Source organism: Salvelinus alpinus, chromosome 10 (assembly GCF_045679555.1).
Source record: "Salvelinus alpinus chromosome 10, SLU_Salpinus.1, whole genome shotgun sequence".
In the NCBI taxonomy this organism is placed as follows: Eukaryota; Metazoa; Chordata; class Actinopteri; order Salmoniformes; family Salmonidae; genus Salvelinus; species Salvelinus alpinus.
Genome location: NC_092095.1, coordinates 59,403,259 through 59,418,775, shown reverse-complemented (window position 1 = coordinate 59,418,775; position 15,517 = coordinate 59,403,259). Strand labels below are relative to the sequence as shown.

Here is a 15,517-nt window from a genome sequence, read left to right as displayed (position 1 = left end):
GCCATGCTAGAAAGAACTAAAGTTACGATTTTGTTCGAACTAATGTTTAACTACGTACATTTTTGGTACTTGATTTAGAGTTAGGGTTAAGGTTTGGGTAATGGTTAAGGTTAGGGGTAGCGGTTAAATTGAATCTGTGGTTGGAATGTTCCGTCGTTTCTAGCATGATCAGATAGTAACAACTAAGCCACACCCGTCCTCATTTTATGATGCAATGATCGTGTGAGTTGACTAAGGGGTGCAATAGAGACTTCTTTATTCAACTGTCACAAAGTGCACCACAGATAGAAAGAGCCAGATGTCTCACCGGATGTATAAATCTGAAGCATCCATTTAGAACCTCCACTCACTACGTTTTGTAGACTTGACCCTTCGCCAAAGCTTCAAATGTTTTTGTTGTTTAGGAATGCAAGGGCGAATTGAAATATTGCCCAAAACACACTTTAGAGAAAAGGAATTCCCTGCAAATGCTTGCAAACACGTGCCAATAGGATCTTGCTAGCTCGTGCTTGGCTCTGCCCACCTCGGTTGTTCTGTCCAATATGCTTAATTTCCTCACATTAGAAACGACGCCGATGAGATATATTAGGTTAGTTGCCAGTATCTTTGGTATACCACGCAATGCCAGGTACAGTACAGGCCTGTAGGGTGTCTATGGTATCAGGCACATTCAAATCATTAAAAATAAAACCACTGCTTTATTACTACTAAATTCTAAGTGTGACAGTTTTACAATTCTGTTAAAAAGACAGCCTTCACTCTCACAACATGTACAAAACTGAGGCCTTGGTCTCTATAGAAATATATACATACAACATACATTCAACATTGGTTTAAGATGCAGGAAATAAACATGTAAAACAATAGGATATTTACATTCCAATTAGACAGCACTGGGTAAAAATTGACTTTACTATTATTGATTATGAGAGGTAAGGCAGTGATCTTACAACCACATCACACATTTTAAGATTACAATGACAAAGTTTGCTAGTACTACAGTAAACTTGTTCTCACATAGGTTAATAAAGAACAGAGATACACACAGAGATACACACTGGCAGAGTAGAAGTGTGAGCAGGCTTTAAAGGCACATGGCTTTAGTTTGAGCAATAGCACTTTACCAACTGCATATTTCTATATAAGCACAAACTTTAAATTAAGTATTTTTGCAAACTACTGTATTTCATGTAACAACAGTTTATATGCATTCAATAATATGATTAGTGTTAATACTCTGATTAATATTATAGTTTGATTAAAACGTTTACATGCTTTGTGAGAAGAACGATTTCCTCTAAAATCCAGTGTACAGGTCATAATCAGGCAACCAGAAAATCACCAATCAACATAAACGTTCTATCACATCGATCATATCATTTTTGGGAAGCCTATTTGATTCAGAGTTTGGACATACTATATAAAGTTTGCATGTGAAAACTATGCATACTTTCAGATTTTCCGAACTCACTTCACCTGTGCCAGAAAAGGAGGTTCACGCTGCTTGTGATAGCACATGTGCAGATCAAATACACCACTGGAACTCAGACTACTGTGTTTACATGCCATTAATACACCACTGGAACTGAGATGAAGGTGTTTACATGCCATTAATACACCACTGAAACTCAGATGAAGGTGTTTACATGCCATTAATACACCACTGAAACTGAGATTAGGGTGTTTACATGCCATTAATACACCACTGGAACTGAGATGAAGGTGTTTACTTGCCATTAATACACCACTGGAACTCAGATTAAGGTGTTTTACATACCATTATAATTAGAAAGATTGCGGCATATGCTTACTTCGCTTTTGACCTTACACCGATTAAGAAAATCAGAGTAAGGTGTTGACATGACTAATGCCAAACTCTGAGTATTAACCCTAATTAGCTAATATTGAATAATTAGTGTGCATGTAAGAATACTCAGTCTAGTAGTCATTTGTGTCATAGGTTTGTCTATGATCCTGAGAATTTGTAAGGTTTAGCAATTTACTTTGCAACTTTGCAAATTGTTTTGTAAAACTTCCCTGAAAAGCATGTACACTTTTTTTTAATACATCTTATTTTTATTTATTTTCTTACCCATTTTTCTCCCCAATTTCGTGATATACAATTGATAATTACAGTCTTGTCTCCTCGCTGCAAGTCCCGTACGGACTTGGGAGAGGCGAAGGTCGAGAGCCATGCGTCCTCCGAAACACGACCCAACCAACCCGCACTGCTTCTTGACACAATGCCCGCTTAACCCGGAAGCCAGCCACACCAATGTGTCGGAGGAAACACCGTACACCTGGCGACCGTGTCAGCATGCACTGGCCCCGCCCACCACAGGAGTCACTAGAGAGCGATGGGACAAGGACATCCCTGCCGGCCAAACCCTCCCCTAACCTAGACGACGCTGGGCCAATTGTGCACCGCCCCATGGGTCTCCCGGTCTCGGCCGGCTGCGACAGAGCCTGGACTCAAACCAGGATCTCTAGTGGCACAGCTAGCAACTGCGATGCAGTGCCTTAGACCACTGCGCAACTCGGGAGGCCCTAAGCATGTAAAACTTGTAGTGTACTCAAGGCTTAAAAGGGCTTCTGAAATTAGTAATTTCCACTTTGAAACTTCTGACTTGATTTTCCTGTACAAAAAATATATTAACCCCTACAAAATGTATTATAAATAAAAAATGTATTATAATCCATATAATTAAAATGTCCTTTCTGCAGGACTATTTTCCTGCAGTAACAAACTCAGCTTAGCTCAAATTAAGATCCTACATCTGTAACTCAAATTGACCTCTATTTCTCAGATCGGGATGTAACATTCTTTTAATGGGTAGAATAAATTGGTAGAGCGTTCCCTTTGTCATCCAGTGCTCGTTGTCTAGATGTTTGTTTCTCTTGATCCACAGTGATCCTCTGGCCCACAGATCCACAGCTAAAACACATCAGTAGGAACAAGTTGGTAACACACTGGTAGAGTTGGCCTAAATTGGTTCACAATTTAGAGAATGAGGTGGATGCAGTATATATTATTTTACAGTCAAACTTACCGTCCTACAATACTGAATCATCTTTATGATCATTTTTCCTCGCCAAGGCTTCCTCTGCAAAATAACAAACAAAACAGGATAGTTGGAGCGCTCGAAGTCCCATTGCCAAGCTAGATAGAGCAACCACCATATTGCTAACACCTAAATATAATACTGTTTATGCCATTTATCCAAAGTGACTTACTGTACAGTCATGCATGCATACATTTTTCATTTGGGTGGCCTAGGAGGTTAAAGTTATATTCCTAAGTCCTATTTGGTCCCTTCAGATCAAACATAGAAGTGGAAGATGCTGGGCATCATACCTTCCTTCCCCTGCCCCACTTCAGCTGCGTTTGTGTTAACAGCAGAGTAGGAGACATCTAATTATACTTCTGGTGCTATTTCTGCATCATGCAGTCTAGAAGTAGCTCTATGACTTGCCTGTGGATGCAGACACTCCATTTGATGTGTCAGTGTCTGAAAGAGAGAAGAGAGAATAGTTTAGCTTAGCTTTATTATACACAGATCCTGTTTGTTGTGGTCAAGTAAAGGAAACACTTACTAGGTCCCACTTCTCTCTGGTGTTTCCAAAATTCTAGTAATGGAAAACAGAGAAGAGATATTCAATTAGGTCAATAATCTCAACAGTTACTAATGCAAGTAATACACATGTACCATTGTCATCTCCCTTCCACCGGAGCAAAGGGACATGATCGTGAGGAATCGTGATGGCAGTGAAAACAATGAATGGAATTTAAATGAACATTACTACAAAACAATGAATGGAACTTAAATGAACATTACTACAAAACAATGAATGGAACTTAAATGAACATTACAACAAAACAATGAATGGAACTTAAATGAACATTACTACAAAATAAACGTAATGCATGTTTCCTACCTCCTTTCCATGGCATTGATTCTGAAAGAAAAAAAGGAAAAAGGGATTACTTTCATCAAATCACAACTAGTACCCAAGATTACAGACAGACAGACAGACAGACAGATAATCATCCTACCTTTCTCATAGATCCAAACTCCTGTGGTGTAGAAAAAGAAGAATACATTTACTTTGACAATCCACCTCATACTGGTGTAAGTAAAACTTGCAATAAATATAATTTGTCCTTACCTGTTTTAGCTCTATGACCAAGAATGAACGATAGAACTCCAGCAATAGCAAGAACAAAGACAGAAATACCAAATAACCTGGCCTTGGTCAACCAGCCATCTGCAGTGAGGAAGGAATACATTTAATATTAACATTTAATAAAATATGACACAACTTTCCAGTCCAGATGCTTTTGTTCCATCTTCCCAAATCCCTCTGCTACACTGACTATACCAAACATTAGGAACACCTTCTTAATATTGAGTACCTCACCTATCAACAATCACTGATTCATACATATCATTACAAGTAGTAGTCTTAGGCTATAACAACATACTGGGCAGTGTAACAACAACTATGAGTGGCCTTTCACCTGGGCCAAATGGGTCTTTATCAAAGACTTCACTGGCCTCGCTCACAGGGTCCTTGAACTGACAGGTGTAGCTGATTTTAGTGTTGTCACTCTTACGAGAGTCCTCTCACCTGAGCCAAACACCAGTTCGACTGGCTCGCTGACTTCACCTTCCCCGGCAGAGTTATTCATCTTGCAGAAGTACTTGTAACTGTTCGTTGATTTGCCAGTGTCGCTCTTAGAGACATTCATCTGTTTGTCTACAACCTCCGATGCTCTCTCTCCCACTTTCCAGCTGTAGGTGACTGGTTCAGCATCAGTGGTGTCACCTTCACAGGTCAGAGTGCAGGAGGTTTTGTTGTTGTTACAGGAAGAAGTGATTGTGGGTTTGGGAACTGCCTCTGAAAATAGAGGAGATCAAGACAGAACAATGTTTTTTTTGGGGGGGGGTGCTTGTACTCGCTGTTTCGTGCACGCCAGACACACATGCAAACAGACACATAGCCATGTTTTCGTTACTTGTCAGGACTTTTTGGGGAGTAAAAATTAATTTCCATTCAAAACCCTTTCTTTTCCCCAAACCCTTAACCTTAGCCCGAAACTGAACTAACTCCTAACCCTAATCATAACCCTACCCCTAACCTTAAAGATGCACTCCAGGATCTTAAGCACACTCAAATTCAGAACATATAGTACAAACTGGATTCGTAACATACAGTATCATACAAATTACAAAAACATTTATTATAATAATAAACAAATAAAAATTGTAAGATGCAACATTTCATATGAAATGGATGATGTAGTACACAATTGGATGATGTAGTACAAAAAAACGGGGATCACTTTTGGCACGCTTGCACCACATTCAAAACTACTGGCTGAAATTATACAAAGGTTTGAGAGTGCATCTTTAACCCTAACCTTAACCCCAAACCCTAAACCTTTAAACCTAACCCTTAAACCTAACCCTTAAACCAAACCCTAACCTTTAAACCTAACCCTTAAACCTAACCCTAACCCTTAAACCTAACCTTAACACCAAACCCTAAACCTAACCATTAAACCTTAAAATAGCATTTTTACTTTTCAGGACATGCTAAATGTCCTGACTTCCAAGATTCTTTCTTGTTTTCCTATCTTGTCAGGACATTCTGGTCAAGATTAGAGGTCGGCCGATTAATTAGGGCCGATTTCAAGTTTTCATAACAATCGGTAACCTGCCTTTTTGGACGCCGATTATATTGCAATCCACGAGGAAACTGCGTGGCAGGCTGACCACCTGTTACACAAGTGCAGCATCAAAAGGACCTTGTGGCTGCAAGGAGCCAAGGTAAGTTGCTAGCTAGCATTAAACTTATCTTATTAAAAAAACAATCAATCTTTACATAATCACTAGTTAACTACACATAGTTGATGATATTACTAGGTTAACTAGCTTGTCCTGCGTTGCATATAATCAATGCGGTGCCTGTTAATTCATCATCGAATCACAGCCTACTTCAACGTCGTATGATTTTTAAGTAATTCATTTGCATTTTATTGTATGACATAAGTATTTGATCACCTACCAACCAGTAAGAATTCCGGCTCTCACAGACCTGTTAGTTTTTCTTTAAGAAGCCCTCCTGTTCTCCACTCATTACCTGTATTAACTGCACCTGTTTGAACTCGTTACCTGTATAAAAGACACCTGTCCACACACTCAATCAAACAGACTCCAACCTCTCCACAATGGCCAAGACCAGAGAGCTGTGTAAGGAAATCAGGGATAAAATTGTAGACCCGCACAAGGCTGGGATGGGCTACAGGACAATAGGCAAGCAGCTTAGTGAGAAGGCAACAACTGTTGGCGCGATTATTAGAAAATGGAAGAAGTTCAAGACGACGGTCAATCACCCTCGGTCTGGGGCTCCATGCAAGATCTCACCTCGTGGGGCATCAATGATCATGAGGAAGGTGAGGGATCAGCCCAGAACTACACGGCAGGACCTGGTCAATGACCTGAAGAGAGCTGGGACCACAGTCTCAAAGAAAACCATTAGTAACACACTACGCCGTCATGGACTAAAATCCTGCAGCGCACGCAAGGTCCCCCTGCTCAAGCCAGCGCATGTCCAGGCCCGTCTGAAGTTTGCCAATGACCATCTGTATGATCCAGAGGAGGAATGGGAGAAGGTCATGTGGTCTGATGAGAGAAAAATAGAGCTTTTTGGTCTAAACTCCACTCGCCGTGTTTGGAGGAAGAAGAAGGATGAGTACAACCCCAAGAACACCATCCCAACCGTGAAGCATGGAGGTGGAAACATCATTCTTTGGGGATGCTTTTCTGCAAAGGGGACAGGACGACTGCACCGTATTGAGGGGAGGATGGATGGGGCCATGTATCGCGAGATCTTGGCCAACAACCTCCTTCCCTCAGTAAGAGCATTGAAGATGGGTCGTGGCTGGGTCTTCCAGCATGACAACGACCCGAAACACACAGCCAGGGCAACTAAGGAGTGGCTCCGTAAGAAGCATCTCAAGGTCCTGGAGTGGCCTAGCCAGTCTCCAGACCTGAACCCAATAGAAAATCTTTGGAGGGAGCTGAAAGTCCGTATTGCCCAGTGACAGCCCCGAAACCTGAAGGATCTGGAGAAGGTCTGTATTGAGGAGTGGGCCAAAATCCCTGCTGCAGTGTGGGCAAACCTGGTCAAGAACTACAGGAAACGTATGATCTCTGTAATTGCAAACAAAGGTTTCTGTACCAAATATTAAGTTCTGCTTTTCTGATGTATCAAATACTTATGTCATGCAATAAAATGCAAATTAATTACTTAAAAATCATACAATGTGATTTTCTGGATTTTTGTTTTAGATTCCGTCTCTCACAGTTGAAGTGCACCTATGATAAAAATTACAGACCTCTACATGCTTTGTAAGTAGGAAAACCTGCAAAATCGGCAGTGTCTCAAATACTTGTTCTCCCCACTGTATGTAAAAAAAAAAAAAAAAAAAAAAAAAATTGCCCGATCAATGGGTATCAGCTTTTTTTGGTCCTCCAATAATCGGTATCAGTGTTGAAAAATCATAATCGGCCGACTTCTACTCAAGGTAGGAAAACAAGTCCACATACAGAAATACTTACTGATAACAGATAGTTTATATGTCTTGTCAAGCAGTTTGCTGTTGAACTCCACAGAATAAACTCCACTGTCTGTTTTCTTCAATCCACTGATTCTCAGCTCTCCAGTAGTCTGGTTCAGGGTTGTGCGCACTTTGAAGGCAGCATAGATGTCCAGACCAAAAGTATTGTCCAACTCTGCCACCTTGTTCTTCCCATGCCTCCATAGGATGCCTGTGATGGGGTCAGGCACTGTGAACTTGTCAGGCGTCAACACAAGATCCTCTCCCACTTTTCTGTAGAGCTGTTCACCTGGAAAACCAGACAATATGCCATACTTGTAACAGAATACCAATGAGATGAACTAAGGAGGTGTAGCCTATCCAGGTTAGGAGTCTGATAGCCTATATCTATCTATACATGTATACACAAGGCCTGCAGATTATTGTGGCCTTCTCATCCCATTGCATGAACATATTCCAACCATATTGTTCTGTTTTCTGCCACAAATGTATAAATGAGAAAGAAGTTATACCTCATGAATAAACCCTTAGAGTCGATTGACGCACCGGTGCATCTAAGTAACATAATAGAAATTAATCAAAATATGTCTGTTTAATTAAGCTAGAGATATCTGTATGTGTCATACTTGAGTAAAAGTAAAAACACATTAACAGAAAATGACAAGCAAAAGTGAAAGTCACTCAGTAAAATACTACTTGAGTAAAAGTCTAAAAATAATTGGTTTGAAATATACTTAAGTATCAAAAGTAAAAGTAATTGCTAAAATATACTAAAGTATCAAAAGTAAAAGTAAAAATAATTTCAAATTCCTTATATACGGCAACATTTTTTTTTTTTAAATGCATGGATAGCCAGGGGCACACTCCAACACTCAGACATAATTTACAAACGAAGCATTTGTGTTTAGTGAGTCCGCCAGATCAGAGGCAGTAGGGATAACCAGTGATGTTCTCTTGATAAGTGTGTGAATTGCACCATTTTCCCATCCTGCTAAGCATTCAAAATGTAATGAGTACTTTTGGGGGTCAGGGAAAATGTACAATAATTTCTTTAGGAATGTACTGAAGTAAAAGTAAAAGTTGTCAAAAATATAAATAGTAAAGTAAAGTACACATACCAAAAAAACTACTTACCGTAAGTAGTACTTTAAAGTATTTTTACTTAAGTACTTTGGTTAGGCCTCTATGTAACCAGCTCACACTAAGTCTATCTGTCCCACTGGGCACACTGGTTGAATCAACGTTGTTTCGACAGAACCAACGTGGAATAGACGTTGAAATTACGTATGTGCCCAGTGGGTGTAGCCTACATTAAAAGGTGCGGTCGTTTTTCTTATCCATAGGCCTAAAAACGCGTATTTTTTACCATGTTTACCATTCATGCGATTATGCTGGTGTTAGGTAGACTACTACACATTGTAAAAGCTTCAGTTCACTCCGACGGTCTCCATTTTTGAGGCTTGTGTAGCACATCTGTTGTTCTGGCTGTGGTTTGTTATTCTTGACCTTGTTTCTAAGACGCACACAACAGCTTAAATTACTAACAAACTAGAATTTGCGAATGGGCTCCCACCCATATCGACTATCGAAAACCATGGATAATCCATTCGCAACAAAAACCTACCTGAAACTGTGCAGAGTATTGCTTCCGTAAGAAAGACAGTCAGAAGTGAGATCGACATTTTCTTTGAAATCTCGTTGACAATTCGTCCGATCTGTTAACACTGCTATTGAAGTAGCCTGAGTTTCATTATGTGTTTGTCTTTCTGAGAAAACCCCCTTTTAGTAGCCTATAAGTGCACTGTCGTGTGGCTAAGCATTTGTTTGCCTAATGGCTACAATTGCCAACTATATGTATTTTAAATAGTTACAATTTAGATGGTTAAAATGTTACCTAGATTACGGGCTACATACATTTCTTAATTGTTACAATGTAGCCCCTAGATAGAATATCCACCCTTCTCTCGAAGAGTCTCTTCCTACTAGTGTATTACTATTTGGCGCCTCCTACGGGATGGCAATAGCATGGCATTGTATATTTCTGTCACCAATCAGGTTAGGGAAAAAATCGACCTTATCACTTTCAGAGGTCATAATAATAAAATACAATATAGAACTCAAGTCCTTTATTGAAACAGTCTAAATATCAAACACCTCAAATTCACAAAGGTTTGGCAGATAGATTCAAGTGCATTTGCTTTACAGCAATATGATGAAGTGTGAATATTTCTGCCACCCACACAGGAAAACGGTTCCAAATAAATTACATTATTACGTGCTCCTCCAGCCATGTTATGTACATGAATAAATGTCCATGTGGGCTGTGTTATGTAGGTAAAACCTCTTGTTCTCTCAAACAGAGAATTAGTGAACATAAAAGTTAATTCAGGAGAAACGACAGGGATTATACATTACATTTTAATGACCAAAAACAGGACATTTCTACCTTTAGATTTTGTGGCATAGAGAAAGTCAAGATATCAGACAGGGGAGGAGATAAACAGTAAACAACACTCTGAGCAAAATATGTTTTTGGATTTTCACCCTCCAGACATTATTCCTAAAAGGTCTTAATGATGAAATTCCAATGCATGGTACGTAAATATGAACATGAACTAATGCCACCACTTCAACCTACTCTGGCCTTTTTTCTTGCACTGTATGTTCACAAGGATTTATGAAAACTTACTTGATTTCCTCATTGTGGTTTTACATAAGTGTTTAATACATTTTATGTACACACTTTATTAGAATACTTATGAAATGCACATTGTTATATTTGGTATCACGTTTATTTTCCCTCGACTCCAACCTCATTCAATGCATTGAAAGGATGTGGGTGGAGCAATGTCTACATTAGGGTGCAAATTAAAAACACTCAACAAACAAAATCAAAATCTCTGACGAAGACCTTGAGGCCGATACGTTAAGCTTAATAAAATGCAGCGATACTACCAAGAGCAGTGTGCAGGTTTCTTCTTTTTTTTCTCATGTTATTCAGTTGTTACCGTGCACCTGCTACAAAGATAGTTCAGATGTGCCTTTTGAACGGAGGTCATAATAATAGAATCCGATATAGAACTCAACTCCTTTATAGAAAATATATAAATATCAAATTCACAAAGGATTGGCAGTATATGCAGGCTGGAATTCAATCGTTGCAGATAGAAGATGTCACACTGAACTTTGAAGTGCATTTGTTTTGCACAGCAGCATGTCTCGGAAGGAAAGAGTTGACACTTGATTTAGGAATCGTCAGTCCTGTGGTGTGATCCGTTTGGTGAACCTGACTGAGACTGATCTCTAAGTCTAGTGTTAACTAGTCCCTTTCCCCAGCTCAGTATTCACAGATCTGAAGGGTTCAGATAGGGATAAGCATGTTGGGGATGTCTGAACCCAGCCCTATATGTATTGCTTTCACCAATCAAGTATGGAAAAAATACATTCTTAAGACAAAGTGCTGAAACAGAATTGGTGTTCAGATGTGTACATGGACATCAAACATTCAGTCCTCAACACATCACTACAAGTACAGGTTTTTGAATGTGCCAGGACTCCATTTTAGAACAGTCTTGGTCCAGTCCCACAATAAATTAATGTGAGCTGGTCTTAATTCATAACATCTTCTGTAACAGAATTACATGAGACATACCAGTAACAGAACTAAAACCTGGGATATACCAGGTTAGTGGTCTTGCCCAACAAATGTTCTCAACAATCTGGTGGCAACTAGTGGTACCCCTTACTATGGTCATAATTGGTCCATCACAGATTGATGTTCAGATATATTCGAGAAAAAATTCAGGTGACAAAATTCTATTGTGAAAACAGATATGCTTAGATATATACCAGATGGTAATTTGAAGGAATTTGACAAAGACAATTTTAATATTTAATATCAATTTTAATATTAAGGTATTAAAACAAATACACATGCACCACTGTGGTTAGTAATAAAATATCTTACTGCAGAGCTCTCTCTTAGTAATAGAAAATCTCAGTACTGCAGAGCTCTCTCTTAATAATACAACATCTCAGTACAGCAGAGCTCTCTCTTAGTAATACAACATCTCAGTACAGCAGAGCTCTCTCTTAGTAATAAAACATCTCAGTACTGCAGAGCTCTCTCTTAGTAATAGAAAATCTCAGTACTGCAGAGCTCTCTCTTAATAATACAACATCTCAGTACAGCAGAGCTCTCTCTTAATAATACAACATCTCAGTACAGCAGAGCTCTCTCTTAGTAATAAAACATCTCAGTACTGCAGAGCTCTCTCTTAGTAATAGAAAATCTCAGTACTGCAGAGCTCTCTCTTAATAATACAACATCTCAGTACAGCAGAGCTCTCTCTTAATAATACAACATCTCAGTACTGCAGAACTCTCTCTCAGTAATAAAACATCTCAGTACTGCAGAGCTCTCTCTTAGTAATACAACATCTCAGTACTGCAGAGCTCTCTCTTAGTAATAAAACATCTCAGTACTGCAGAACTCTCTCTTAGTAATACAACATCTCAGTACCGCAGAGCTCTCTCTTAGTAATAAAACATCTCAGTACTGCAGAGCTCTCTCTTAGTAATAAAACATCTCAGTACTGCAGAGCTCTCTCTTAGTAATACAACATCTCAGTACAGCAGAGCTCTCTCAGTAATAAAACATCTCAGTACTGCAGAGCTCTCTCTTAGTAATACAACATCTCAGTACTGCAGAGCTCTCTCTTAGTAATACAACATCTCAGTACAGCAGAGCTCTCTCTTAGTAATAGAAAATCTCAGTACTGCAGAGCTCTCTCTTAGTAATAGAAAATCTCAGTACTGCAGAGCTCTCTCTTAATAATACAACACCTCAGTACAGCAGAGCTCTCTCTTAGTAATAAAACATCTCAGTACTGCAGAACTCTCTCTTAGTAATACAACATCTCAGTACCGCAGAGCTCTCTCTTAGTAATAAAACATCTCAGTACTGCAGAGCTCTCTCTTAGTAATAAAACATCTCAGTACTGCAGAGCTCTCTCTTAGTAATACAACATCTCAGTACTGCAGAGCTCTCTCTTAGTAATACAACATCTCAGTACTGCAGAGCTCTCTCTTAGTAATAAAACATCTCAGTACTGCAGAGCTCTCTCTTAGTAATACAACATCTCAGTACAGCAGAGCTCTCTCTTAGTAATAAAACATCTCAGTACTGCAGAGCTCTCTCTCAGTAATAAAACATCTCAGTACTGCAGAGCTCTCTCTTAGTAATACAACATCTCAGTACTGCAGAGCTCTCTCTTAGTAATACAACATCTCAGTACTGCAGAGCTCTCTCTTAGTAATACAACATCTCAGTACTACAGAGCTCTCTCTTAATAATACAACATCTCAGTACAGCAGAGCTCTCTCTTAGTAATACAACATCTCAGTACTGCAGAGCTCTCTCTTAGTAATACAACATCTCAGTACAGCAGAGCTCTCTCTTAGTAATACAACATCTCAGTACAGCAGAGCTCTCTCTTAGTAATAAAACATCTCAGTACTGCAGAGCTCTCTCTTAGTAATACAACATCTCAGTACTGCAGAGCTCTCTCTTAGTAATACAACATCTCAGTACTGCAGAGCTCTCTCTTAGTAATAAAACATCTCAGTACTGCAGAGCTCTCTCTTAGTAATACAACATCTCAGTACAGCAGAGCTCTCTCTTAGTAATAAAACATCTCAGTACTGCAGAGCTCTCTCTTAGTAATACAACATCTCAGTACTGCAGAGCTCTCTCTTAGTAATACAACATCTCAGTACAGCAGAGCTCTCTCTTAGTAATAAAACATCTCAGTACTGCAGAGCTCTCTCTTAGTAATACAACATCTCAGTACTGCAGAGCTCTCTCTTAGTAATACAACATTTCAGTACTGCAGAGCTCTCTCTTAGTAATACAACATCTCAGTAATACAGAGCTCTCTCTTAGTAATACAACATCTCAGTACTGCAGAGCTCTCTCTTAGTAATAAAACATCTCAGTACTGCAGAGCTCTCTCTTAGTAATACAACATCTCAGTACTGCAGAGCTCTCTCTTAGTAATAAAACATCTCAGTACTGCAGAGCTCTCTCTTAGTAATACAACATCTCAGTACTGCAGAGCTCTCTCTTAGTAATACAACATCTCAGTACTGCAGAGCTCTCTCTTAGTAATACAACATCTCAGTACTGCAGAGCTCTCTCTTAGTAATACAACATCTCAGTACAGCAGAGCTCTCTCTTAGTAATACAACATCTCAGTACAGCAGAGCTCTCTCTTAGTAATAAAACATCTCAGTACAGCAGAGCTCTCTCTTAGTAATACAACATCTCAGTACTGCAGAGCTCTCTCTTAGTAATAATAATACAACATACAACATCTCAGTACTGCAGAGCTCTCTCTCTCTTTACAAGGCAGATGAGGATGAGGATGAGCTCTACATCTCAGTACAGCAGAGCTCTCTCTTAGTAATAAAACATCTCAGTACTGCAGAGCTCTCTCTTAGTAATACAACATCTCAGTACAGCAGAGCTCTCTCTTAGTAATACAACATCTCAGTACAGCAGAGCTCTCTCTTAGTAATACAACATCTCAGTACAGCAGAGCTCTCTCTTAGTAATACAACATCTCAGTACAGCAGAGCTCTCTCTTAGTAATACAACATCTCAGTACAGCAGAGCTCTCTCTTAGTAATACAACATCTCAGTACAGCAGAGCTCTCTCTTAGTAATACAACATCTCAGTACAGCAGAGCTCTCTCTTAGTAATACAACATCTCAGTACAGCAGAGCTCTCTCTTAGTAATACAACATCTCAGTACAGCAGAGCTCTCTCTTAGTAATACAACATCTCAGTACAGCAGAGCTCTCTCTTAGTAATACAACATCTCAGTACAGCAGAGCTCTCTCTTAGTAATACAACATCTCAGTACAGCAGAGCTCTCTCTTAGTAATACAACATCTCAGTACAGCAGAGCTCTCTCTTAGTAATACAACATCTCAGTACAGCAGAGCTCTCTCTTAGTAATACAACATCTCAGTACAGCAGAGCTCTCTCTTAGTAATAAAACATCTCAGTACTGCAGAGCTCTCTCTTAGTAATACAACATCTCAGTACTGCAGAGCTCTCTCTTAGTAATACAACATCTCAGTACTACAGAGCTCTCTCTCTCTTTACAAGGCAGATGAGGATGAGCTCTACCTCTCAGGCCTGGTCCCCCCCCCAGTATACCTTGCCTAAATTACTCTGAGAAAAATAACTAAAACAATAACAACCTGTACAAATTCCTTGACTTAGGTCAAGTGAAGTCTTAAAGAATTATTAAATTATGAAAATAAATTCACAAGCTGCGATTAAAAACAGAAGGTGGGTTGTGGATTGGCATAAAGTGCTCTGGAGAAAATACCAGAAAGGGTATCATACAACCACAAAGAAATCACTTTGTGGTTGTATGATACCCTTTCTGGTGGCTTCAAACAACAAAAACATTATGCACAAATTGATTTATATTTGTAAAGACGAGTCATGAATACTGAGAAAGGGTAAGAATCCTAAGCTATTCACCTCACAAAGTATAAGATCATCAAAATATTGCCCTCATATTTCTGAAGTACTGTAAGTTCATAAAGCACACAGCTCATCACATTATACAGTCAGCTCCAAAAGTATTGGGACAGTTACACTTTGTTGGTTGTTTTGGCTCTGTATTCCAGCACTTTGGATTTAAAATGATACAATGACTATGATGTACATTATTATTTACCATTCATTTCTATTGGGCACAAAATAATCTGAAACACAACCAAAACAAGTTTGTAGTCACAAGCTTGATGTAATCATTGCATGCTAGGAAATTGATCCAAATACTAAACTTTTGACTCCTTTAATACACATAAGT

At 39.2% G+C, this 15,517-nt stretch overlaps 1 protein-coding gene across 1 annotated transcript; it reads right to left on the bottom strand.

Moving 5' to 3' along the window:
• Nucleotides 1–678: 678 nt before the first annotated feature.
• LOC139532436 (T-cell surface antigen CD2-like) lies at nt 679–9,616 on the bottom strand. The gene is made up of 10 exons (XM_071330008.1): nt 9,249–9,616; nt 7,626–7,913; nt 4,630–4,899; nt 4,168–4,266; nt 4,055–4,075; nt 3,937–3,957; nt 3,595–3,627; nt 3,474–3,509; nt 3,051–3,104; nt 679–2,935 (listed from the first exon to the last, which is right to left on the bottom strand). The coding sequence occupies exons 1-9, from the start codon at nt 9,304–9,306 to the stop codon at nt 3,055–3,057; spliced, it is 876 nt and encodes a 291-aa protein (XP_071186109.1). The 5' UTR covers nt 9,307–9,616; the 3' UTR covers nt 679–2,935; nt 3,051–3,054.
• Nucleotides 9,617–15,517: the final 5,901 nt, after the last annotated feature.